We start from the raw sequence: 26,095 nt of genomic DNA, 5'->3' as shown, positions 1-26,095 counted from the left end.
TTGATCCCAATTTCATAGTTAAACCCGATATTTGACAAAAAAAACAAGGCCCGCGAAATTAACATCCTTCAAATTCAGCATTTACTTACAAAGCTTTATAAATCCATCAACATAATGAGCTTACATAAAGACCATACTTGATCATTATATTCCAAAATGTATTGCCAGTTAAGCATTTATCTATCCGATGTTAATTGTTAAGACAAATCAAATAACTCTCTCAATTTTACAAAAAATGACTCTTCCACGACACGAGCAGCAGTAACTTCTCAAGCATGGAGACAACTGAACACTCATTCCTGCTGGCAAGCAGTTGTTCTATAAAACCACTGGACCTGCCTCATTTTCAGCCTTCAGGCTTCGGCCTTTTTGGTGGGCCCATATCACCAGGATCGGATTTGCGCTTAATGCCCAGAAAGTGCTCAACCTAAAATATCATGTGTACTTTTATTAAATAGTGTACAGCTGAGTTGAAATGAAAAAGAACAGTGCACATAACTTTGACAATGAGAAAACCCAGATAGCAAAAATCATGAGCATAACATTTGAACATGACAATAGGATGATGAAACTTGAAAGTAGTACAAACAGTGTAAGGCCATAAGCAGCTACTATATATTCCGTCCACACTTAAGCGAGAAGTTCAATTTTAGAGCATTTAACAAAATTATACTTTATTGTTTGTGCCTGTGTAGTATAGTTTCCCAAGAGCTAATGGCTATTAATTGATTAACCATGTAACAAGCTGATAAATTCCAAACAGGCAAACATTATCCAACCTGGATAAGAGGCTATTATCTTAAATTTAAAAATGTGGCAAAGAACAATGATGCCCAATATATAGGCGGCTATAGTCAACATTCCTAGCATTAAAAAATCACAATCTTTTCGAGTACACTTATAAAAACTACAATCCCAGTATAATACAAACCTTTCTATCTCCAAGCATGGGTGTCAAGCCTCCTGGCAAGTCCTTCTCCACAGTTGCGAAACCACTTCTAGGGTCACTTGTTTGCCTACAAACAATAAAATAGACCAAAATTAGAGAAATGAAGTGAGAAGATTGATACAAAAACAGAGTCCACAACCAATTATTTGTAATGTTTACAGATGAAGTAAGAAATGAATGTACTGCTAATTTCAGAAAACATGCCGAAAAATGGTAACAATAACCTGTCTGCTGAATAAGATGCACATTATCCATATTATAGGTTAATATGATACATAAAGAGTTCCAATTATTATGTCCTCCAACACGAGTAGAAATAAGAGCTAAGACAGAGAGAATAAGATATAAGGCACATATAGGAAAATGTAGTAAACATAAAAGATACCATTGTTACATACAGTTTATACTTGAAGTATTAAAATACATTAAAATAATTGCTCAATAGATGTATCAAGAGTTCAAAAACATTGCTCCTTCAATTATAAAACGGGCTACTTAGCAAGCTCCCTGACACCAAAGTTGTCACCCTGTCAACATTTCATTTAAAGAACAATTCAATTTAAACTTTAGTTTCATAATTATATTTATTTTGTTGGTACACACACACACACACACAAGAACTCCAGTGAATGATTAATGCATCTATTCTCACAAGTATAATAGAGTGATATAAACATAATCATATTTTATAAGACCATACATATGAAAACATGCAAATTTTGACACGTTTAAAACTGTTGCATTGAAGTGCTACATGAACTCTATCAAATCATAGTTTCGTATTAACTATAACATATCCACAACAACAACCAAACAGGGAACAGATCCACGAGCTAGCAGCCCAAAATCAGACCGCCCAATCATAGGGTTGCTGGAAGACTGCCGGTACAGGTCTTATCAAAAGATCCCTACCCTTGACAGTATAAAGCGGGCGGTTGCAGAACTGGGCTACAACCCGAGAGCCATAGTTGGGTCTCCTGAGCCCAGCTGCAAGTGGGGATGATCTAAACTTTTGCTTAGAATTAAAAGAAAATTAGTGTATTGCTCAAGTAGCTGTAAAGATGCTTGAAACAGCAATTCCCCCGTGTGGTAGGACAATTTTACTGGACTTTTTGGTTTCGAATATTATGTTTATAGGATAAGTTACACCGGAGCAAATCAAATACATGAAACACCCTAATGCTTGGTTATGTTACTGGACTATACTGGAAGTGTCCAAAAGGGATATGTTAAGTTATGAATCCAAATTATTCAAATTTTGCGCATGTCAGTGCTGTGAAGTGTTGATTGTCCACACTGAGGTCTAATGTAAACATATAGAGAGTTCTGAAGGTGAATCAAGCAGTGCAGGTAACACATTATTCAAGTGTCGAGTTTCCGACAAAGGTTCTCAACCTAAAAAAAATAGAATTAACATAGCTCATATGAGGCTCAGCATGCAGAGATGGTTTTCTCAAGTACAAGGTGTTTTCACTGTTTTTGGAACTTTGATAACGCTTTACTCACTAATATATAGTATCTGTATCGACCTGAGAGTGTCAGACTTGATATAGTTACAAATTTGTGAATTGGTAAAAAGTAATCAAGGAGAATTTGTAAGTAAATGCAATGCAACATAGGGGGCTTTTTGCATGAAAAGAATACATATTTGCAGGTCAGACAAGCCCATTGCCTATAGGCGATATGCATGTCAGACAAGCATATTGTACCTTCAAGTGTACAGCCAACCAACCTGCCACCAGATAGCGGGTTGTATATAACATATCAGGCGAAGATCCAGGGCATACACAGAAATTCGGGTGAGTGAGGGTTATATTTTTTTATCTAAACAAAAATGTTTTTAACAGAATTATCATATACGAGTCATTTTCTTAAAATATAAAAGAGCATAATTCATATTAAAAAATAAGAGAATATTAATTACTTAAAATAATAATAATACTTATTCAGACGATATTAATAAATAAAAATAGAAGATAAAGACATAAAAGAAAAATATACAAAATCTGAATAGATTTCTGCAAATATTTTATTTTTAAGGGCATATACTATAACCACATTACACCTAGTTTATTCTTTTGGAAAATGGCAATAATATTAAAATATCAAGAGCTTTTTTCAGAAATACCCTAGTTGCAGAAATTATTTTCAAAAATACGGTACAACCTCTTTTGCAATGCCAGTAACCTGAAAATCAACTGTAACCCAACTGTGTTGAAACCTCAGTTGCAACTTCAACCATATTTTTGAAGATAAGTTTGAAAACATGGGTATTTTTACAAATTTCCCAATTATTAAAGCGGGAGCTATACATCCACTTCTGCCATTAATACACATACCTTACACTCAAAATTTGAACTTCTAATGCAATTTCATGACTTGTATATCAACTAGGTAATGATTACACAATATAATCATATTGAGCAGATGCTAGATTCATACCCTGGTTTAACATTTCCACTCAGGACAAGATATGGTGTCTTTAACTGAGCTTGAGCTTCCCTCATTCTCTCTACAGACAAAGATGGAGTATCAGAATTCTTCATTTTTTTCACCTTAAGTTCCTCTTGGTATTGCCGCATGCGCTTCTCTTGTTTCATCTTGCCAGGGCCTTTTCCATGAAATTTGTGGGAAATTAACCGAAAAGCTTCCTTAGGGGTCAACTGGGGAAAACAAAGGATTTTACTTGTCAATAACTTAATAAGAGAACAGACAACTATTTCAGTAATTACAAATAATCTCACTTTATATACATCAAGAATGAAGATATCTGTAACATTTTCCTAATCGAAACCAAAAAGTGTTTTTTTTACTCTCAGGGTAACAGATTAAAAAATAGAATAACTTTGAGAAAGCAAACGAGACTACTTGCACAAAAATTTACATGATGCAGGGGCAAACTTAAATTATTGAAACTTCAATATATATATATATATATACACTTTAATAGCTATAAACATGAGACAGTTCCAACATCCTACTAAGTACTAATTACTTCACCCGAAATTCAGCAAAAAAATATTTCTAGAAGTTTTCCCTTCACAAATGCTAAGTAGCTAACAGTCCCAGTCCCACCGACTCAACTCCCTCCCTCTTAAAAATTGGTACGACAAGAAATAATTTGCAATATTTCAAAACAAATGATTGTTCTCAGTATAAGATTCATCATGGACAAACACACAAAATATAATGATATTTAATTAATATTACAAAGTATCTTTTGCCCAGTGATAACTACAAGTTCAATTCAATCAACTACAGATAGCAGGTCTTCTCAAATTCAAGAATACTACTGGTGCATATTAAGACATCACCTAAATTTTCCTTACCATCAGGACCTCCCCTTCTCAATGTAACTCACAACTACCCTTAACAATCATATATTGTACCAATTTCAACGGTGCACTAGATTAACTCCTATCCATTAGGTCAGTAAATATCAATATGAACCTCAACAACCTTCGCAACTCCATGTTAAGTTAAACCAGATGACATTAGTGACACGAATTGCCTTTCACTTCCAAAAATAGTACAAATTAAATGAATTTTATATTCGTTAGACCAAATTGGTACAATAATCATAGCTTAGAACAGAGTACTTACAATTCGTCCATATTCATCAGTCCTCTCGATGCGTATTTCCTTTTTACCATCATTATCAGAGATCCCAACCAGCTTGCTCTTTTTCTTGTCCATGTTGCGGCCACCCCATTCAACGCTTTCTTTCAGTGCACCTCTATCTTTCAAAAGATTCAATGCTCCTGACAATCCCTTTCCGACCGCAACTTCATGTATGGTTTCATCTAACGCTATATCCTCCTGCTTGTCCTTTGACGGAATTTCATCTTTGGCAGTATCTTGCATCTCTGTCCAGCCACCGTCCTCGGCTTTTTTCTCCCCAACAGAGGCTTCTGGTGCCTCATCTTCTTCCATAAAAACATCTTCACCCTCAGGTTTGTGAGCTTCTGAAGAACCAGAATATGGGAGGCATATATCATGATATAATCAAGTATAAAACAACGAAATACTTCTATGCAAGAGGGTGGCACCATAACTCCAAATCAAAGTCAAAACTGTTTACAAGAAATAGCCAAACTCTACAGATACTAACTAATGCATGCAGACATTAGAGCTCCAAAAGACCTACTATATAAATCAAACCTTTAAGATTAGGAGACCATTGACATAACATATCTCGTGCATATGGAAAGAAGTTCTGTTTATGGACAAGTTATGCATGCCATACTATGAAACTGAATTATAGGTTAAATGGGCATCCTATAAACGTGTTCCATTTAACTTTCAAGACATTTCTATATAGCCTATTCTGTTACATAATCAATGTGACTGTTTTTTGTTGGAAAATAGTGGAATCTCAAAAACATACCTTCACCAAGCTGCAGACCCCAAACAAACTCTTCCATTTCTGTAAAGACGACCTTGTTCTCTTGTGGATCTCCAGAAAGAGGGTTTTCATTGTCTGCCCCTGATTTTGTCGCTGTGGAAGAAGCAATGATGGCAATTGCCTGAGGACCAGAAGGTGCAGACTCAGCTTGCTTTTCCAAAGCTAATTTTCTTGCTCTTTCTAGTGATTTACGGAGGTCATCATCATCATCACCAAAAACTGTGTCGTCATCCTCCTCCATTGGCTGTGAGGTGGCACGCCGTTCCGGGCGAAGTGCATTTGATGCTTCTGCTGCTTTAGCATATGCGGATTGGAATGCGCTGCTTCTCTTTTCAGCCTCAGATTTTTCTTGCTCCTCTTTAAGAGCCTGCCTTGTCCCATTACTTCTTGAACCAAGATCGTTAACACCAAGCCCAGAAGAAACAGCTTCGGCTTCTAAAGCATCTAGATCCAGCTTATCTTTCTTTCTCAATGACTTCTTTTTCTTAGGCTTCTTGAACCGGAGCATCTCTTCATGAGTATAATAATCTGATGATGTTTTTGCAGAAGAATCAAGGTCTTCAAAATGACTTGCTGCTGAAACACCCTCAATTCTTCTCCGAAGCTGTACATATATAAGGTGCACTTTACTGAAATGCTGCTAAAACCATATGTAAATTACAAAGCTGAGAATAAAGGTTACCTCATCCAATTTCTTTTTTGCTTCCCCACCAAAACGTCCAGCTGCATCCAATGTTACACCCTAGAGACAATAATAAACAATTTAGTTCATGTCTTTACACACATACAAACACACACATTTTTTTTTACAGAAAATATGTCTTGCTTCCTTACCTCATCTGCAACTGGATCATCGTATTGTGGAAGCATTTTCTTCTCTGTACCCAGGTCATCACTAAACCTAAAAATATTCAGATTATCAGTTATATTTCTATAGCACAAACAGGTTTAAATATAGTAAGAATGTTTATATTACTTATCCTCATAAGTCCCTGGTTTCTTCTTTGCAGCCTTATAAGCATCATCCCTCTGCTTCTGCTCACCAATTTCAACATTTTCAAGCATATCAACATCTGGTAAATACAACTCAATGTTATGAAAGCAATAGTGGACACGTAAAATGAACAAAAAATAGAAAAAGCTAAATGAGGTTCACCTTCATTAAGATCTCCATTTGCAAGTATGCTCTGATCTTTGAGTGTCAAAACAACTGCCCCGCCTTCAATCACTTTATCAAGCCCATGAAGAACTTTAACACCCGACAAATCATCTATTAAAAGATCCCCAAATCACAAGTTAGTTCTCATTTAATAGTCTTTTTGGACATCAAAATAAAGCTGTATAAAATACTGTGTCAATGGGAAACTGATATCCAAAGAATTCGTACGAGAAGTATGCTGAGCAGCAGCTTCATCATCACTGTCCCCTTGATTAATATTGTCCTGAGAATCAAGAATCAGACAACAGTAAGTGAGCAAAAGCAAATCCTTCATTGATAAATCAATGTCAGGAACAATTTATTACGGACTAGGGGTTGGACCTGCTCCTCAAAGACTCTTGAAAGCTGCAAGGCTCTCTCCTTCTCAGCATTCCTTTTCTCCTCAATCTTACGGCTCTTGTTAACCCATGATAGTATATCAGAAGAGCCTTCAGACGTTTTCTTTAATCTTTCTTCCTTCATCCTGAGGATAGCACATTTAAAAGATGCTGCTGTACTAAACTCGACAGGGAACTTACTGTATAACTACGATTCGGAGGAGCACTTAATAATTATCCAAATTCAATCATATTAGAAAGGAAAAAGCTAGGCATTAGCAACTTAGGAGCACATTACTCAATTTATGGGCAAGGCATCAGACCCTTCTTATTTACAAAAGTAAGGTTCATATTCAACCACGTATGTAGATACTTAGAATATCCCAAGTCTAAGCCGGTAAAGTAATCTTCTTCCCAAAGTGGCAGTGTATAAACAGACTGATTTGGTAACACAGATGGAAGAAAAAAGTGTAAGAGCAAAGTGGCATTTACCGTGTTCTCCCAATTCATTCTCATCCCATAAGTATAAAAAGGATGATACAATTTTTCAGGAAAAACCCGAAAAATTGGACAGACTATATAGAAACTCAGAAACTCAACCATTCACTATGTAACAGATTATTACGAAAGTAACCCACAAAAAATGCGAGCACATGAATAAAGATGTATATTGACAGTTTGTATTAACTCATCTCAAACTAAAATAAATAAATAAAATATTAAACCAGAATACTTGGTAAATTTACCAAATACTTTGCACTAAGAGGTTTAGCAGATTAACAATTGTCTTTCTTAAATTTCAAATATTATTTCAGTTATAGTTACAGTAGAAATGTTTATTGAAACATTATTGTGTCATGAAGCTGTTCAAGGAACATCAAATCTATCCGTTTTTTTAGTCTAGTTAAGATATGATTGCAGATTCAAGATCACAGAGAAACTGTAAGCAATTTATAACAAAGTGAATATTATTAAGCAATCTACTTACCTTGAAATTCGCTCTTTAATCTCAGATGCTGCTGTGTGGGAAGCCACTGGTTCAGTACTAGCATTTTTATCCAGCTTCAGATTTCTAGCGTCATCCGCTCCGGTATGCAAGCCAGTCACCTGCTTGGTCGAGTCCCTATAGTGAACATCGTCAGCTTCCGAGTTTAGTTTATCATCAGTGACAATGTCCTTACTTCTTTCATGCCCATCATCCCGTTGTTTGCGGCTTACTTTATCCCTCTCTCTTGACCTTTCTTTATCCATATTCACCTCTCTTTCCTTATCCCTGACTCGATCTTTTACTTTTTCCCGATCAAGTATCTCTTTCTCTCTGTCCTCCCTCCCTTTATGCTTCTCCCTCTCTTTCTCCCTTTCCCGATCCTTACCCCTTGCATCTCTATCTTTTTCCTTCTCTTTATCCCTGTCCTTGCTTCTATCTTTTCCTCTGTCCTTTTCATGTCCGCGTTCACTGTCTTTGAGTGAATCCCTTTCCCTCTCCCGCTCTTTGTCCTTGCCATAGTCTTTGCGGTCTCTATCTCTTTCACGATCCCTCTCCCTGTACTTGTCAACATCACCATCCTTGTCCCTAGGTTTCTCTCGTTTGCTATACTCATCTCTACCCTCCTTCCTCCTATCTCTACTTGAAACCCGCTCTTTCTCCAACTCCTTAGACCTCTCTGGATCTTTACTCCTATGACGAGTCTTGTCATCTCTCCGACTAGTCTTACCACTGTCCTTGGTGCTTCGATGCCTACTTGAGTCTCGTGTTAACTCTCCACCATCTTCCAAGTCATCATGCCCTCCCTCCCATCTCTCTCTAGCAGGAGAGTCATCACGATCCATGTCAAGTGCAAAATCACAAGTTTATACAAAGAGGATGTACCTTACCAATATAGAAAAACAAAAATAGGCAGAATTAGTTCAATCGACTGGATACAACATCAAATTCGCATAAAACACGAGAAAATAACGAAAAGAAATTACAATTAATCAGAGGTGTATCAGCAGCACGAATTGGGGAAACCCTAAAAAAGCAAACAATTTATATTAATATATTAATAATATATATATAAAAAACTGATTGTAAACGAGTATATAAAAAGTGTATTAAAACCCTAGGCAGCACGTAAAGATGAATCGAAATTAAAACCCTAGGCAGCACGTAAAGATGAATCGAAATAAACGAAAATCTGACGGAATCGAGTAAAACAGGAGAAGCGTACCTCAGAGAAGAAATAAGCCACTACTTTGGTACTTGGGTATACAACTTACAAGACGCTGCTTTTGCTCGCCGGGCTTCTGCTGCTTTGTAGAACGCCTTGGATTTGTTGTCCGTTTTTTGTAAATATATAAATTGACGAGTCATTAAATTTTTTCAAGTTAAGAAATACAATTTTTTTTAACTGAAATACGAAATTCCTGATTAATTATTGATAAATCTTTTTTTTGGTCACAATTGTTGATAAAATCTTGATTTAAAAAGCAATAATAATTTTTTGAAATCTTTAGATTTTTGTTATCGGCAACCGTCTTGGTATTTCATAAAATATATCAAAATTTAGTAATATTCAAATATTATTAAGAGATTATATATAATATTAAATATTAAATTTTGATGAGTTTTAGTTGCGGACTGCGGACGGGACGGGATGGGATGAACCACGAGACATTGAGCAGTCATTTATTAAATCTGAATGATAAGTTTTTTAGTTGCGGACAGGGTGAACCAAAAGATATTGAACAATCATTTATTAAATCTGAATCATATTTTTTGAATATATTAAATTTGAGTCATATTTTCTGAATAATTAAAAATTCTGAATGAGTAAAATTTGGATCACATGTTAAATTGAAATTTAAATAAATAATCGAACTTATTTCATGTTGCAAAAAAAAAAAATCGAGCTTATTTCATAGATATTATAATTAAATGACAAAACTCCATAGTTGATAATACATTAATGTAGTATGAAAGAATATATAATACGAATTTTTAATCAGTAATCATTGTATAATAATGATAATATGCATTTCGCTTTATTTATTTCATAAAAACAGAGGGAGGAAGGTACGGTGGATTTTGAAGTATTTGCGAAAAGTTCTATCAGTGAAACTTTGTTATATCGATTCACAATAGTCATTATAGAGTTAAAATCAATTGAATTTAATTGATATTTATTAATGAGTAAATTTTTTAGCAAACCAAGCCGAATATATCATCTAAAATAAAACTCTATGGTATTCATATATTTTTATTTTCCGATTAAATGTTATACTGGATTTTAATTTGTTTAATTTGTTTTATTCATGTTGGAGCGTGACTAAAGTGTATGAAATTATGAAGAAAATCAGTGTTTTTTTTTTTTAGTTTTATATAAATTCCGTGTCGCTAGAAGTGAAGTCAATTAAAATCTACAAGAATCAATAAAAAATTAAAATTATAAAAACAATTAACAATTATAGTTGACTACATTCCCTATTATTCTTAAAATTATATTCCATATATATATTTACATTTTCACCATTAAATACAATTAAAAATTAAATATAATATATATAATTAGCTGATCATGACTTTTGAACATAATTAAAATATAAAAAATATACATTTTTATTGGATGTAAAAATATACCTGAATTTAAAGTTATAATTTTGTTTTATCTAAGCAGTAAGCACTAATAATAATAATACTGCATTCAATTAATAAGAAAAAATAATTTAGCAAAAATAATAATAATAAGAAAATAGAGGGAAACGAACAGAAGACCCAAGACAAGGCCCAAAAGACAAAGAAAAGGGCTAGCTAGGCCCATGGATGTTGAACTTTGCAACTCCGGTTTCCCCCTGTCCAAGCTTACTCGATTCATCACTCCTTTTCCCGGTCTCTCTCCGTGTCATCGATCGGAAAATAAAGGTTCTCTCTCCCTCCCTCTCTCTCCCTGCCCCTATCCCTCTCTTTGGTATGTATATATATGCGCCTATATATCTGTATTCATTAGATTTATGCAGCAGCTGTTGTATTACAGATCATACTATTCGATTTTTGAGTGAATTTGTCCTTATATCTTCATTTTAACTTATTCTTCTTTGTATCTTTCTCAGGCTCATCTGCCTACTAAAGCACACTCACAAGTGTCAATTATGAATGTAAGCTTTCTTATATATTTATGTAAATCAGAATCATTTTTCTTAAAAGATGTGTTTTAGTCTAATTTCATCTTCTTTGCAGATGTCAGAATCTGTTCAAGTTACCAATAACCTGACAAACCCCGAAGCATCGTCTCAAAGAACATTGTATGTACTTTCCTTATCCCCTAACCACTCACACGTCTATCTCATAACATAAATGTATGTACCATTTTACGGTATAGTGAAGATACTCTGGAATGATCATGATTTACTTGTCTACTTGTTGCCCCGGATAACTGTTAATAGATACTATACATTTGTATACATTTTGTAACACTTTTTAGGAATTGGCTATCTTTTTTATTTCACGGCTTCCTACAGGTACCCTTATGTCACTGGTACTTCTGTGGTTGCCATCAAATACAAGGATGGAATTCTCATGGCTGCTGATATGGGAGGTTAGTTTTACAACCCCCAATTGCTTCAACTATTAGGATAATTTCCCCCATACTGTATTTGTAAACAAATTTTCTCATGCACATCTATTGCATACTAGTGTGTGAATTTAAGGTCTGTCTTGTTTTGGATTAAAAAAGATGGCGGTGTGACATAGGAGTACATGAATATGTCGATTTTATATTATTCTGACATGCCTAAGATAATGGTTCTACCAAAAAAACATATGTATCTTTTTACTTGGATTTATGGTTCATTCTTTAAAATGTAGGTTCACTTGATACATCAAATCTCAAATGTTTGATTGTTATGATCGTGTTGTTTTTAACTAGCTGGTGGAATTAGTTGTTTTGACTAGTATATTGAGTAAGCTGTTTAGAATGAGTAAATCTGTTTAGTTGCTAGAACTAGTTGTTTGTATATTAACTAGACGCAGGGCAATCCTCTAATTGAAGTAGCTTTTTTGAAAGTTAGCTGATTGAGTCCAGACCTTTTTTCAATCCGCTAACCACCAAACACTAATATTAGAGGATTCATCTAGTCAAAGCTCTAATTTGCCTCATTCCTCTGATTATTTCTCATACCTCTAACTTCCAAAGTCCAAACATGGCCATAGCTCTAAAAGGTTTAAGGTATGATATGTGTGCGTGTGGATCCTAAAGTAGGAGACATGGTAGATAGAAGACTAATAATTGATTTCCTTGATTTCTATTTAACACTTAGCGGTGACATCCTCTTAGCATCGTAGGAATAGGAATTATATTTGAAGTTATACATATGCTGTTTATTTTTAAGAAAAATGTATATATAAAAATGTTTTTATTTAATTTGACTTGCATTGCTGAATGGTATTAGAGAATTTTACCATTTACTGTTTGTTTCAATTAAATTAGATGTTACATGGGTTTATGATGTACAATCAAATTTCTTTTAATAAAACAGTAATTAGATTATGAGCTACGAGTAAATAGAACACCCTTCAGAAGTATTAATACCTTCACATGAATTGTAAATGCATGAATGTGATATACCAAAGCCACTTTACCACCCACGGGTACTAAATCACCGCCCCCCTCCAAGTTAAACTGGTGCTTGTTGTTGCACCCAGAGCTGTTGCTCTGGGTGCCAAAGCATGTGTGTTTTGTATCCATTGAGCAAAGACAGGTTGCAATTGTATAGCAGTATACCGTGGAAAACATATCTTGAGGGCGCCCCAAAATGCTCATGGTATCAATTTGAGTATACAAACCAAAACTGTAAAAGCCTAGAAATATACATGCCCAGTTAAGATTTGATATGGTTGAGTTTCATGTTATTTATCCCGTTCATCTTCAGGCTCCTATGGCTCTACATTGCGTTACAAGAGTGTAGAGCGAATGAAGTCGGTGGGAAAACACTCAGTTCTAGGCGCTAGTGGAGAAATTAGTGATTTTCAGGAAATTTTGCGTTATCTTGATGAGCTCATGTAAGTATTTAGTCTTTATCTGAAGGATTGCTTACCATTTGAAGACTACTTTGTTATTATTTTAACCTTAAAACTATACTATTGCCGTTTATAATGCTTCCGTGTATCTTTATAAGTCCTGACAGACCTTAATTTGTGTCATCACCCATGCAGCTTGCATGACAACATGTGGGATGATGGTAATTCTCTGGGACCCAAAGAGGTGCATAACTATTTGACTCGGCTGATGTATAATCGTCGCAACAAGTTCAACCCATTATGGAATTCCCTTGTTCTTGGTGGAGTGAAGAATGGGCAAAAGTATCTGGGATCGGTAAACTTGCTTAACCATTATGTGATTCTTATTAAGAGCATATATATTTATTTTGTTGCAGACTTCAATTGGACCGGTGCTTATGTCAATGCAGGTCAGTATGATTGGTGTCCATTTTGAGGATAATCATGTGGCCACTGGTTTTGGTAATCATCTGGCACGACCGATTCTGCGTGATGAATGGAAAGAAGACTTAAGTTTTGAAGAGGGTGTCAAGCTACTGGAGAAGTGCATGCGTGTTCTTCTGTATCGTGATAGGTCAGCTGTCAACAAGCTTCAGGTTTGTTTATATCACACTTGATAACATTTACAAGTGTAATCCTGAGATGCAACTTAATATGCATGCAGTTAGTCTCATAAACAATTCTGCATAATTTATGGCGCCCTTATGGTTTTCTTTTGCAAATTCATATATCTTCACGGACTGTTCTTGGTTAGTTTACTACAAACAGGAACATAGTTTCATTTTTAAATTTTTTTTATCATGTTCTTACTTCTTACATGTGACATTAATATGAGCCGGTTGTAATTTTTTTCCCAAGGTTGTTTTAATGTTACATGCCCTGCAATTGTTACATTAAGAAAGATATTTTGTGTCTTCAAGCAAACTACTGTATATGAATGATATTTAAAGACCGGGAATTAATGTGACATGTAATATCTCCTGTAGACGGTTCTGTGCTAGACGTGTTACAAAGTGTGCGGTGGTACTTTATGTTCATATCACCGATTAATTTTGACAAAATAATTGCACAAAGTTGAATGCTTTTTATTTTTACTGTTGTCTTCAAAAATTTAATGCAATATTTTTAGAAACTAGCCTTTTTCACAACAGATTCAAATGCATCAAGTAGACTTTTATTTTGCTTAACTCTTATTTTGTGTAGCATGAATGGAATAGTATGGACAATAGAAGATAAGTTGGATGGAGGCGGAAAACATGAGAAAATTCTATGAGATAGTTACAGATCTATTGGAAGTGAAAAAATTATCTTTTTGCATTCGTTCCTTAAATCATAATAATATTAATTTATCATTCTCATTATAGGGTAAAATGAGAAATTGAGGCTGATAGGCTATTTGAAATTAGTAGGAATAATCCATTTGCCATTTTTCCAGTTCATCTTTTCTTTAGAGTTTGTATCAGCACTGCAAGAAATCCGTTATCATGATTCTTTATTCTAAATATTGTATTGAACCTAAAGAAACTATATTGAAGTGCAGATAGCAAAACTTACTGAAGAGGGTATGACAATTTCCCAGCCTTACTCCTTGAAGACTTTCTGGGGATACGGGGCTTTTCAGAATCCAACAGTTGGAGCAGAAGGGTCATGGTAACTAGCTTGTTTACTAATTTAGCTAGTTCCTTAGCATTTATATTCAGGAATTCCGTGTCTATGTTTGTGAAACGCTGTATTTTTCTTCCGGTTTAGATTCCTGTCAGCTATCATTAACATTATTTGTATGTTTGGACTTGAATTTCTTCTGATTTTTCTATCGTGCTTTTCCCGTGGATCCACGCACTTGTTTATTTGTCTTCATAGTGGAAATGGGTTGGTTACTTGGTCATCAGTTCTGTATATCAATTGAGATTAAGCATCCTTTATGGACTAAACATACTACCTGTTGCAATACTAAAATTAATCACAGCGAGATCTTATTATATAGTAATCACTTAACAGGACAAAATGCAATGCAGACTGCAGTAGATGATTTTACAAGGGAGAGTATACAGAACTAATGCAATAGTTCAACATTTTACGCGATTGTAATTTTATTTTTTTACCAAAGGAATCCGGTGAGGAATTAGTAGAGTGAGTCAAGAAAAAGACAAATTTTGCTTGTAAACGCTCATGTGTGATAGAGGCTCACAAGTCACAACCAAGGTGGGTTATATGTGAATATGAGGAGGATATACAAGAAGAAAGCAGGCAAGTCCGTAAAGTGATCAAGACATATTCATGTCTAGACTCTAGATATAAAAGACCGGTAATGAATCGGTTCTGGTATGCCGAGGGACCAGGGAGATTAAAAAATGAGAATTATTATGAGCAATTATAACACAAGAAGACAAAAGAAACATCGTCACCGCTCACGAGACTTTACAAGACAAAGGCTCTCCTGTTAGCCAACTCTGTCTTCTTTCTCTCCCCCCTCCTCCGGTGCCGCTTCAGCCTCAGACGTTTACGCATCCTCATGCCCACCAGCTAGCTGTGCATTCTGTCTACAGAAGCAGAAAGCTATATTTCTTAAGCAGAAAACTTCACTATATTTCATATTATTCAATTTTCAAAACTCGATATCATGCCTCCCTTCAAGTCGCTACTAGTATCCTTTTACTTGATCCACCAACTGCTCTTCTTCTACGCTCCAGCTTGCGCCCTTGACATTGGAATTGGTGCTAAAGCTCGTCTCTCTCTGGTAATTTAATCTCTCATGACTACCTTTTTTATTTGTTTCCGTAAGTTGAGATTTCAGGTTCTGATCATCTAGCAATACTTGCTAGTTTTCTCTGCGATTCCATTCAATGTGTTTAATATAATTATAATCTACCATTGTCTTCTGCAGGGTAAACACTGCAGTAGAACTTGCGAATCATCCTTCTGCAGTGGTAATATGCTCTCCCTCTTTTCCGTGCATTGCCAAACCATTTATTTCGCTATGTATTTAATTTAAGGCTACAAAATTATAATCACCAATCTGAAGTTCCCCCTCCGCAAAATTAGTTATGTTTATGAGAAGGAATTTAAGATTTGTGACACTAGTACTGAACCTAAGATTTCTGCAAAGAAAGGTGTGGTGTCTGAAGGTCAACTAATACGTACAACAAAGTGAACTAAACAATTAAATCTTTTAATCCTGTCAGATCTTAAAAAAAAACTTAACCCTCATTATTATCGTAATACATTACATGGCTGTATTATTGTTATAGTGGCTCCACTTTTAAGATATGGCAAGTACTGTGGACTTCTGTATGGAGGATGCCCGGGAGAGAAGCCCTGTGATGGACTGGACGCCTGTTGTATGAAACACGACGCCTGCATTATATCCAAACGGAGTGAGCGCTTCCAACTCTACTCCAGGCTACCCATTTCCGTTTTTTCGTATCTTTGTGTGTGTTAGATTTTTAGTGGCTTTAACTCATAAAGACATGGTTGGTGGTTTCGTAATGGTTCATGTGCAGATGATTATCTAAACCTAGAGTGCAACCAGAACTTACTCAACTGTGTCCAAAACTTTAAGAAGGCAAGAGGCAGATCATTTTCGGGGAATACCTGCAAAGCGGCGGATGTTATCAAGGTCATCACTGTTGCCATGGATGCTGCATTGCTTGCCGTTGGACATCATCCCAAACCTTAGTCACTCTAAGTCATTATCATCATATGAAATTCCCAAATCAGAATATTCATGTACATGGTCTATTTTATAGCTAACTCTTCTTCTTTTCTTTTCTTTTCTTTTTTTTGTCTGAAAAATTACATTTAAGGAGAAAGAATTTCTTCTATATATTGTCCTTGCATTTACTGTATCCGTTCCTATAATATTTTGTTTGTCAAGCAGATTTTTGTGTTATATATTAGTATGTGGGGAACACAGCCAAGTGTCCTGTCTTAATATCAAAACTCAACAGACAAACATGCTTTCTCCTCGACCTATATTGAAGCAGGGATATTAGCGGGCACGGCCAAATATTAGAAATTTAGAACTCGAGCCTGTACTGAATAGCTAAAAGATAATCCAAGATAGAGCGCTTAAAATTAATCTCAAAAGCAAGGAATAATACAGATTCTAAGTGGGTGTTTGGGTGAGGCTTTTAAGCCCCGCTTCTGGAGTTTTAAGTTAGAAACACTTATTCATACCGTTTGTGTAAAAAGTCGAGAAACACTTATAAAAAGTTAGGATTCCTAGCTTTTGTTTCCTGACTTCTACTTTTTTCCCAAACACTTTAATTGTCTTAATTAACTTCTAACTTCTACTTCACTTTTTTTACTTTAAGCAAGAAGCACTTATTTTAAACTCACCCAAACGGCCCCTAACATGCTTGAAGGGTAAAGAGGAGACATATATGTCTATTCTAAATTTTAGAGTAAATAATGTGTACCAAATTCAATCCAACAATTGATGTTCTAATTCAAAGCTCAGCTACATCATTTACTCAACTAGTAGATAAAATCAAAACTCTAATAAGACTGTAGTTTGAAAAATTATTCTGTCAATTAACAATCCAAGCCACAAGACATCTCGCATTATCTTGCCTACACGGCTATACCACAAGAGTCGAGCAGCACTCACTGAATCATGAGGTTTAAAGTAGCATGAGTTTTTACATTACCTAGCAAACAGTTGCAACATCAGCTCAAGCTTCAACGCTTCTAGAAGCATGCATTTGTATACAGCATTATAAGGTCACAAAACTGTGTGCAAACTCTGGTGACTATTATTGCAGAGAGACACTATACCATTTCCTTTGGAACCAAATCAATATTCAAGTGCAGAAACCACATTATAAACTCACAATCAGCACAATAAAAAAATCTTCAACTATTATCTGAAAGAGAAGTTTCATGAAGTAAGAGATGGGCAAGGAATAATAATAGGATTCGACATGCTTGTGGAGTAAAGAGGCAATATGTATGACTATTCCGCATAATAGAGTAGCTAATGTGTACCAATTCCAATCAAAGAATCGATGTTCTACTTCAAAGCTCATCCAGATCATTTACTTAAACTAGAAGATAAAATCAGAACTATGATAAGATATTGCATAGTTTAAAAAATTTGTTCTTTCAATTAGCAATCCAATACATCTCTCGTTATCTCCCCTACACCACAAGAATCGAGCAGCAGTCACTAGACTTGTGGAAGCATAAATTTTACACTGCCCAGCAAACAGTTGCAGTATCAATTCAAGCTTCAACAACGCTAGAACTTAAAAGTATGCATTTCTATATAGCATTGTAAGGTTACTGTTTTATGAGGACCAGAAGGCGTAACTGTGTGCCAACTCAAGTAATTATTAAAGCAGAGAGACACTATTGTCCATCAAAAACCCAAATCGATATTTAAGTGCAAAAACCACATCATAAACTCACAATCAACACCTTAAAAATGCTTCAACAGATATGATCTGAAAGACAAGTTTCAGCAAGTAAGAGATGAGCATGACCAACAATCGGGAAGAGAGCCAATTTTACAATGCCCAGAATTATTAAATAACTACAGCGCTCTCAAATGAACTTCCTGTAGGGCCTCCCAGCATCCTCGTCTTGCATATGCTGTTGCAAGAGAATGCTAAAATGTTAGTAACCGTGTTACTTAGAAAATATTCAGCAAGTGTTATTTTTAAAACAATACCAAGGCCATGTTCACTTGGAGGAAACAGAATGTGGAGGGAACTGAATGAAATCTGTACTTTATTCAGGGGATTGGGGAAAATATTGATAATTTTTATTTCTTCTTTCATCCCATTCCAAAGTAGTTGAACTTGAATTTCTAACCCGAATTTTGGAAGGTATTTGCACTCCATTTCTTCCCCAATTTTTCCTACAATCTTAAATTCTTAATCATAGAAATTGACTACCTAAATAAGCTAAACAAGTTGATAATTTTTAATTTCTAGAAGCCTGAAGATTAATACGCAGACAATGCGTTAAAAAAATGATCAGTAAGATTACTAGATAAGTAAAATACCTACTGCGGGTATCGAGCAGAATTCTCACGAAAGCAGGTGACTTTTTTGTGGCAACAATAGTATCATTGTAACATTATACAGGTAAGTAGGAACAAAGAAAGTAAAAACTAAACCATGTTAACACACAGATGAAAAGATGAGAAGCAAATATGACATAAATAATGCTCAAAATTGTCAAGTGGACACTCCACTAGTATCCCCAAATTTAAAATATGAAGAGGAAGAATCACCGGAAATCACAACTAGAATATTTACAGAAGTAGATATCGAGAGGGTGTAAGGGGGATAGAAATCTAACGGAAACAAATAAAGAATATGAAAATAAAGTAAATAGGGTCATCCTAAGGAGGGCGGGGAGGGGGGTTAAGAAGTGTTGATCTACAAAGTAAAACAGGGAGGGAGGGAGGGAGAGGGGAGAGAGAGAGAGAGATTACGAATTCTTTGACGATGCCCTTGTAGACAAGGACAGGAATGGCGATGCCGAAGATGCCGACGAGGGCAAAGTTACGGCGAGTCCAACGAAAGTTATGCTCGAGATTCTCGCGAGCAGAACCCCATTCTTCTATCCACCTATTCTTGTTTGCTTCCATTCCTCCTCCCATCTTCAAGAAGAAACAAATGTTAATCTGGGTCTTATCACCCTTTCTAATCGTCCCACCGCTTTTCTTCTCTCTCCCCTAAACAAGTATACACTACTTTTTCTTTTTTATGGAATCAGGTTGTGTGAATTTCAACTAAATTATATTTTTGAAATGTAAATTATAGAGAGCTCTCTGGTATGATTTTTCTACTGGCAAACACTTTTTCCTCTAAGTAAAATACTTTTTATTAACTCTACTTTCATCAAAAATAATGATCATGTATAAAGATCTTCGTCAATAAAATTCTGATATTTAAATAAAAATAATTGCTAATAAATATTCATAAATACCGGCTAAATATATTTTCCATAAACATATATTATAATGGACAATTACGTAAAATCTATTATTTTATAATTTTTAAATATTGTTACATTTTCAAAAAAGAATTAAATGATCACAATTAAATTGGATAAATTATTGAAGTCTTGATCATGATTAAAAAAATTCACGTCGCTCATTGATCGTTAATGTTGATATATTTCACCCACTAACTTTTACTTAAGTACTAATTAGTAAATTTAAGATTCTTTTAAGTTGAGCTGTAATTCGAGTAGGACGGCTCGCGAGCTCGCCCGCCTCGAACTCGTTTAACTAGGCTCGACTCGGCTTGTTTAGTCAAATGAGCCGAGCTTGAGCAAAGGTTTCGTCTCGTTTAATTAAACGAATCGGCTCGACTCATGAAATTAAACGAATCAAGTTCGGGCAGGGATTTAGGCTCGATTAGTTAAACGAGCCGGCTCGGCTCGATTAACTTCGGCTAGATCGGCCCGAATCACACCCATATTTTTAACTCTTAACAATGACGATAAAACAAAGCTAACACGTGATATAATATTATAACATCGTAAATATTTCTTAATAAATATTAATAATTATATAATTTAATAATATTAAGTTATGATTTTAAAAATGAAGTATCATTTGATTAGAGAGAAAATGGCACAAATAATTGTTAAAATATATTATAAATAATATTTAAATTTGCAACTTATATATTAATCAAATTATATTTAGAACATGTTTGGTCCATTAGATTTTCAACTTTTCATTTTATCATGTGAAAGCAAATATAAAATATTGTAATAAAATCTCTAATATGATTTAGAATCAAGATAAATAAAAAGAGCATATATAGTATGAATAATATTAAAATCCTACAAAAGGGACATGAGGACGATCGGATAGTCCAGTGGTTAAGGGTTTATCCTCTGTCGTCCCTCTAGCTCACCCCGAGAATATCTTCGAACAAATATTCACTTTGTAAGGCTATAAGCCATATTAGTCAAAAAAAAAATCCTACAAAAGGGACATGAAAGAAAATATAAATAATCTCCTTAAGAGTAATTAAGGCGCGTGTATATAAATGTATGTCCGGTAGAAATGAATGTTGTGTTTTATCATCACCTCCCAAGTCCCATCTGGTTATTGTTTTACTAGTTTCATCTCCGTCTCCATCTCATCTCCCGAGGCAAAATTAAATGACTTTTTACTAACCTCACCTCAATCCCTTTGCTTCTACCCGCTTTTTCCATCGGGTCTCTTCGTCTTCTGCCTCAGATCTTGTAAGTCTCTCTCCCCGGTAGATTTTGTTCTAGCTTCGCTTTAAATGCAATCTTGCAGCTTAGATATGTGAATTTATTTGAGATTTTGATAGTTTAATTTGTATATGTGGTGGTCTGTATATTTGTTCGGTGATTGATTTGTATATCAAGCTTATAAAATCTGTATTTGATCATTGCACAATGTTCTCATCCACCTATATTCCTTTCCTAAATTGTATACTCGTAATTTTTGACTTGGATTTCACGAGGGTTTGTGGGATTTTTTTGAATTTCAATTCTTTGTGCAGGCTAAAGCTATCATTAATTTACCAAAATAAAGGCGTAATCTTTATATTATCTATCATCAGTTGGCAGCCCCCGCTTCTTCTGGATCAACATTCTTTTTGAGGTATACACATTCTTATTTTGTAACTTTGGTTCAATATAATTTGCGCTTTAACACTTTCTTTGGTTATATTGCCACGGATTAATTAGAAGTTTATAGGTGGAGAAAGATGTATTTAGGTTAGATTGGGGAAAATGTGGCAGGAGATACTGAAGTTGAGGTTTAATTTGGAGATTGGATAGAAAGTGTTGTGCATAAATGTCAGCAAATCTAATTTAGTTTTGATATCTTATTGGTCAGTTCCATGAATTAGCTTACTTTCCACATTAAATTAAACTTGGTAAGTTTTCTTCTTTGCAAGGACTTGTAGTTACTCTTTATATAGCATATAGGTAAATTATGTCTTTAGTTGACAATTATCTTAAGAGTAAGTACATATATTGCTAACACTGTCTTTGTTACAGGCGATTAAAAATTCTGAAATGCAGCCAAGTCTCCCAAAATTTACTATCAAGATAAAAGGAGAACGAAATGATTCAGAGCCTCTTATGCCTAGCAGCTTAAGTGGTCAAGCGGTCATCAGTGGCACCACAGCAAGTGTTCTCCATAATTGCAAGAGAGAGGAAGGGATTGACATCAATACTCCAGCTTCTCAAGATCAGCAGGAAAACAATCTTCCGAGACCTGAAAAAGCCAATTCATTGGAAAAAGAAAGGGATAATAGCTCAAATATTGATGATGACGACGATGATCAAGATTGCAACAATGCTCAGAATCAGCTAGTTCTTTACAATCCTCCTGATGCTGTTTCTGATGACGTTGAATTTAGTCCTGATGCGGTACCTATTAACTTTATGAATCCCTCTCAACCATCCCAACTATACTCCTTACAGAATTCCGTTTCCAGAAATTTGCCATCGGTGGGAGCTTTTACGGTTCAGTGTGCAAAATGTTTTAAATGGAGGCTTATTCCGTCAAAGGAGAAATACGAGGAAATTCGTGAACACATCTTGGAGCAGCCATTTGTATGTGAAGCAGCTCGCGAGTGGCGTCCTGAGATATCATGCGATGATGACCCTGATATTCGGCAGGATGGCAGCAGGCTATGGGCAATCGACAGGCCTAACATTGCCCAAGCCCCTCTGGGGTGGGAACGGCTTCTAAGGATTAGGGGTTTCGGAGGAACCAAATTTGCTGATGTGTATGTTTCACCTTACATTCTGTTTCAATTATTGTTTAGGTTTTGCCATTTGCGTGTTTCAGTTTAGAAATTGAGCTTTGTCATACTTTCAGGTATTATGTCACACCATCAGGAAAGAGGCTTCGATCCATGGTTGAAGTTCAAAGGTGATTTTGCTTTCTAGTTGTTAATCTACTTGTTGTAATCTTGCTTTCATGTGCAGGTCTTCGTTTCAATATTACTACAGGAGTCCAAAATAGTTGCAACATGATCACCAAATTATATTATAATGCTGACTAATTGGTATTCAGGCTTATAGGAAGTTGAAGATGTGGAGTTATAATCTAAATTGTATTCTTGTCTTTTGTTTTTATATATAAATTTTCTTTTGTAATTTTCAAGGTTCAGAATATCGTGCCTCTTTTTTCTGAAAGTATAATGTGGGAGCTTCTTTTATGCGCCCATTTGAAAATTGTGTATAGTACTGGTTTGCCAACTGCTCCTTGAAAATTGATGGTTGACTTCGCTTATTATTTGTACGATGTGCTAGAGTAAATGAATAAATAATGGATTCTCTGGGTTGGTGAGTCCTGTGCTTGACAGTGAATATGAACATTGGTTTTTCTCATTTGCAGGTACTTGCTTGAACATCCAGACGAGGCGGAAGGAGTGGCCATGTCTCAATTTTCTTTTCAAATTCCAAGGCCTTTACAGGAAAACTACGTGAAAAAGAGAACGCCTCGTATTGCTTTTCCTGATGGGGGTACTTCGGGGACTCCCGGATCTTCTCAAGGTGCGTGAGTGCACACATGATAATTGTTATTACTGTACACATGATAAGTACAGTGTCTAAAAAGTGGAAATATTTTGTAATAAATGAATATTTGGAAATATGGTAAAAAGAAGTGAGTTACTGTAATAGTAGAAATATTACATGTTCTTGGCAAAAAAAAAGAAGGAAAGAAATATTACATGTTTTTTGACCAAGTACTTTGCTTGCACCAATTCTTGCAGCGAGGCCATTAACATGGGTACGTCCAGAAGCAAATACAGACTTGCAGCTCGGAATGCTAGACTATGGTTCTCCTTATCAGATCCCTGAAGCTGTAGATCGTCCAGGAGCCAGTTATCAAGCCCCTCTTCATGAACCTGGAGATCGGCCAGCCAAGAGATTGAAGCAACCAAGTGGACAGATGTACAATGGTGGTTACACATATATGAACCTCCAGCAAGATGAAGGGAGAAGAACCTAGGCAGGGTTTAGGACTTGTTTATCCCAGCTGTTAATAGTGCAGTATGTTTAGTACAACAGTTCTTCTATCAGGCCTTGTGTTGCAAAAACTAAGCTAAATTTTCACATATGGGAACCTAAAGAATCTCATGGTTTTTTAATTTTTCAAGAAGGAAATTTAGGGAAAATGGTTTAAGCTGGTTTGCTTTTACGGGTAGAGAAACTGTTGTTTGGGAAAATATATCAGTGAAAATGTACGTGGATTTGGTTAAATTCTGTTTACGTTTTTTGTTGATAAACAGAGTCTTCATGTGCTTTACTAAGAACAATATTGTCAAATACAGATTGTAATTATTTTCAATGATATTCTTTTTTAAAAGTTATTATTTAATTTACTACATAAACTGATATAGGGATTAATAATTATAATCGAATAATTAATATACTCCTAAATAAATAGTTATTTAGCGCAACTTTTTCTTATTGAATAACTTTTCTCTAGATTACTCTTAATTCATTTTTTTCATATTATTGATGTTATATATACGACTAAATTTCATTAATTTAAGAAATATTATCAAATTTTATGTGTTATTTGAACTTTCAAAATATTAATGCACATAACTTGCGATAATATCATTTAAATTCATATATATATATATATATATATACACACACACAAAATTAATAATAATTATTGTATTAAAAAATTTATAATCTATCATCATAATATCATATAATAACCTCCTTAACGTTATAAAGTTGTATGATACTCCCTCCGTCCCTATTTATCTGTCCACTTTGGAAGTAAAAATTTGTCCCTATTTATCTGTCCATTTATACTTTCAAAACTAATTTAATGATAGTTTTTCAAATATATCTCCATAATTTCAATTTTCAAGACTTGACTTATTTAAAACTTGGTTGAATTCATGTTTTCAAGACATAAAGTAGGGGTATTCCACCATTTTCAAGATATTAATTAGGGGTATTTAATGAAAAAGTTTATACAATCAAGTTTTCTTTGGTATGTGTTTTTTTTTCAAAATGGACAGATAAAAAGGGACGGAGGGAGTAGAAAGGATTTGGGTTGACGATATAATTAATGAAATGAAATACTGCCTAAGATTTAATTTGATGAAATGAAATAATTTGTTTTACCACACGCCGCTGTCTTGCCATTTTGGCAAGGGATATTTTAAGTTTAAGAGAGGAGAGGATATTACTTGGCACTGAAAATCCTTATGTTGTATTTGGTTATTCCGGAAGGAATGGAATGAAAAATGAACTATATCATGGGCAATTGTTAACAAATTTCATTCCTTCCTCCATTCTCTCCTACCCCCAATTTTTTCTTAAATCTCATCATAGCAATTTTGCTCTCACTTACATTTATTCCAAAACTTTCCTCCTACAGTTCATTCCATTCCATTTCATTTTCCCCAACCAAACACGAACATTATTCTCTTACTACATTTGTTGCAGCCGCCCATGTTTCATCCCTTCTTCTCCACAATCATCACTTGTGCACTCACAGATTATATTGCAAGGAGTCTCCCTCGTGTGAATACCACTGTATCATACCAAACATTTTCACTTGTATTTCCTAGTCTCGACTCACTTGTAGACCAAATCCGACCCATGAAAAGAATGATCATTTGTAAATGTATTAATCATGCAAAAGCTTCACTCATGTTTTTATCATCAGCCTCTTTATTCATTGCTCCACAATTATTATGTGATCTAGTGTTTGTGATTTAAGAACAGGATATTCGATGCATTACTAGGCGAGATGTTTGGATAAAATAACCATCTACAGTAACAACAGGGGAACAAATTACACTAGCAGCTTAAACAAGAAGATGAAGAAAAATATTCAGGAACAATGGCATATCTTTATCAAAGTAAGTGGAGCTTTAAAGGCAAGCCAAAGCTAAGTACAGCTACCAAATTCTCGCCTCTCTTTATTTAGATATATTATCACTTGCTTGGATTCCCTGATTCATCACTAAAACTAAGTTACTCATTGCCACTAAAACCGCAGATTTGAACTACTACGACTACTACTCCACGGTGATAACCAGAAAAGATGACAGAATCTTTAAAGGCAAAACAAGCCATGCAGAATATCACATCCGAGTCCAAAACAACAACTTGTCATCTTAATGGAGGCATCAAACATCTTTTTTCCTATAAACATATGCATACTTTTGACTTACAT

At 35.0% G+C, this 26,095-nt stretch overlaps 5 protein-coding genes across 7 annotated transcripts; 3 read left to right on the top strand and 2 right to left on the bottom strand.

Moving 5' to 3' along the window:
• Positions 1 to 46: 46 nt before the first annotated feature.
• LOC108227270 (SART-1 family protein DOT2) lies at positions 47 to 9,226 on the bottom strand. 2 transcript variants are annotated; one of them, XM_017402326.2, is made up of 14 exons: positions 9,101 to 9,226; positions 8,862 to 8,902; positions 7,879 to 8,760; positions 6,895 to 7,036; positions 6,742 to 6,796; positions 6,511 to 6,624; positions 6,331 to 6,427; positions 6,189 to 6,255; positions 6,037 to 6,096; positions 5,337 to 5,958; positions 4,553 to 4,914; positions 3,392 to 3,612; positions 932 to 1,016; positions 47 to 427 (listed from the first exon to the last, which is right to left on the bottom strand). In XM_017402326.2, exons 3-14 carry the CDS (start codon positions 8,718 to 8,720, stop codon positions 347 to 349), a joined length of 2,748 nt encoding a protein of 915 aa, XP_017257815.1. In that variant the 5' UTR covers positions 8,721 to 8,760; positions 8,862 to 8,902; positions 9,101 to 9,226; the 3' UTR covers positions 47 to 346. The 2 variants fall into 2 exon arrangements, with proteins under 2 accessions (XP_017257815.1, XP_017257816.1); XM_017402327.2 differs by lacking the exon at positions 8,862 to 8,902 and having other exon boundaries at positions 9,101 to 9,219.
• Positions 9,227 to 10,662: 1,436 nt separating this feature from the next.
• Positions 10,663 to 14,757, top strand: LOC108192975 (proteasome subunit beta type-4). 2 transcript variants are annotated; one of them, XM_017359524.2, is made up of 8 exons: positions 10,663 to 10,791; positions 10,980 to 11,024; positions 11,107 to 11,171; positions 11,388 to 11,464; positions 12,798 to 12,927; positions 13,081 to 13,240; positions 13,335 to 13,520; positions 14,465 to 14,757. In XM_017359524.2, the coding sequence occupies exons 1-8, from the start codon at positions 10,693 to 10,695 to the stop codon at positions 14,576 to 14,578; spliced, it is 876 nt and encodes a 291-aa protein (XP_017215013.1). In that variant the 5' UTR covers positions 10,663 to 10,692; the 3' UTR covers positions 14,579 to 14,757. The 2 variants fall into 2 exon arrangements, with proteins under 2 accessions (XP_017215013.1, XP_017215014.1); XM_017359525.2 differs by having other exon boundaries at positions 10,746 to 10,837.
• Positions 14,758 to 15,327: 570 nt separating this feature from the next.
• On the top strand, positions 15,328 to 16,769 carry LOC108192977 (phospholipase A2-alpha). Its single transcript, XM_017359526.2, has 4 exons — positions 15,328 to 15,661; positions 15,809 to 15,851; positions 16,173 to 16,298; positions 16,425 to 16,769. Exons 1-4 carry the CDS (start codon positions 15,545 to 15,547, stop codon positions 16,598 to 16,600), a joined length of 462 nt encoding a protein of 153 aa, XP_017215015.1. The 5' UTR covers positions 15,328 to 15,544; the 3' UTR covers positions 16,601 to 16,769.
• A 1,507-nt stretch (positions 16,770 to 18,276) lies between these two features.
• Positions 18,277 to 19,653, bottom strand: LOC108225366 (hypothetical protein). Its single transcript, XM_017400212.2, has 2 exons — positions 19,367 to 19,653; positions 18,277 to 18,516 (listed from the first exon to the last, which is right to left on the bottom strand). The coding sequence occupies exons 1-2, from the start codon at positions 19,532 to 19,534 to the stop codon at positions 18,469 to 18,471; spliced, it is 216 nt and encodes a 71-aa protein (XP_017255701.1). The 5' UTR covers positions 19,535 to 19,653; the 3' UTR covers positions 18,277 to 18,468.
• A 1,254-nt stretch (positions 19,654 to 20,907) lies between these two features.
• LOC108224445 (methyl-CpG-binding domain-containing protein 2) lies at positions 20,908 to 24,257 on the top strand. The gene is made up of 6 exons (XM_017399080.2): positions 20,908 to 21,138; positions 21,426 to 21,526; positions 21,928 to 22,664; positions 22,757 to 22,810; positions 23,279 to 23,436; positions 23,658 to 24,257. The coding sequence occupies exons 3-6, from the start codon at positions 21,946 to 21,948 to the stop codon at positions 23,894 to 23,896; spliced, it is 1,170 nt and encodes a 389-aa protein (XP_017254569.1). The 5' UTR covers positions 20,908 to 21,138; positions 21,426 to 21,526; positions 21,928 to 21,945; the 3' UTR covers positions 23,897 to 24,257.
• The last annotated feature ends 1,838 nt before the right edge of the window (positions 24,258 to 26,095 follow it).

Source organism: Daucus carota, chromosome 6, assembly GCF_001625215.2.
Source record: "Daucus carota subsp. sativus chromosome 6, DH1 v3.0, whole genome shotgun sequence".
NCBI classification, from domain to species: domain Eukaryota; kingdom Viridiplantae; phylum Streptophyta; class Magnoliopsida; order Apiales; family Apiaceae; genus Daucus; species Daucus carota.
Note: the sequence above shows the minus strand (reverse complement) of the source record. Positions and strands in the feature narration are given on the sequence as shown.

What these genes read in the sequence shown, in the direction of transcription:
- LOC108227270 (XM_017402326.2), bottom strand. Translation starts at nt 8,720, where the DNA reads ATGGATCGTGATGACTCTCCTGCTAGAGAGAGATGGGAGGGAGGGCAT. An exon ending in CAAGAGTCTTTGAGGAGCAG is followed by an intron (nt 6,797 to 6,894) that starts GTCCAACCCCTA and finishes CTTGATTCTCAG; the next exon opens with GACAATATTAATCAAGGGGA. An exon ending in ATGATCCAGTTGCAGATGAG is followed by an intron (nt 6,097 to 6,188) that starts GTAAGGAAGCAA and finishes TATTGTCTCTAG; the next exon opens with GGTGTAACATTGGATGCAGC.
- LOC108192975 (XM_017359524.2), top strand. Translation starts at nt 10,693, where the DNA reads ATGTTGAACTTTGCAACTCCGGTTTCCCCCTGTCCAAGCTTACTCGAT. An exon ending in CACAAGTGTCAATTATGAAT is followed by an intron (nt 11,025 to 11,106) that starts GTAAGCTTTCTT and finishes TCTTCTTTGCAG; the next exon opens with ATGTCAGAATCTGTTCAAGT. An exon ending in CGTTATCTTGATGAGCTCAT is followed by an intron (nt 12,928 to 13,080) that starts GTAAGTATTTAG and finishes TCACCCATGCAG; the next exon opens with CTTGCATGACAACATGTGGG.
- LOC108192977 (XM_017359526.2), top strand. Translation starts at nt 15,545, where the DNA reads ATGCCTCCCTTCAAGTCGCTACTAGTATCCTTTTACTTGATCCACCAA. An exon ending in CTAAAGCTCGTCTCTCTCTG is followed by an intron (nt 15,662 to 15,808) that starts GTAATTTAATCT and finishes TGTCTTCTGCAG; the next exon opens with GGTAAACACTGCAGTAGAAC. An exon ending in CGAATCATCCTTCTGCAGTG is followed by an intron (nt 15,852 to 16,172) that starts GTAATATGCTCT and finishes TTATTGTTATAG; the next exon opens with TGGCTCCACTTTTAAGATAT.
- LOC108225366 (XM_017400212.2), bottom strand. Translation starts at nt 19,534, where the DNA reads ATGGGAGGAGGAATGGAAGCAAACAAGAATAGGTGGATAGAAGAATGG. An exon ending in AGGGCATCGTCAAAGAATTC is followed by an intron (nt 18,517 to 19,366) that starts GTAATCTCTCTC and finishes CTCTTGCAACAG; the next exon opens with CATATGCAAGACGAGGATGC.
- LOC108224445 (XM_017399080.2), top strand. Translation starts at nt 21,946, where the DNA reads ATGCAGCCAAGTCTCCCAAAATTTACTATCAAGATAAAAGGAGAACGA. An exon ending in GGAACCAAATTTGCTGATGT is followed by an intron (nt 22,665 to 22,756) that starts GTATGTTTCACC and finishes TCATACTTTCAG; the next exon opens with GTATTATGTCACACCATCAG. An exon ending in GACTCCCGGATCTTCTCAAG is followed by an intron (nt 23,437 to 23,657) that starts GTGCGTGAGTGC and finishes CAATTCTTGCAG; the next exon opens with CGAGGCCATTAACATGGGTA.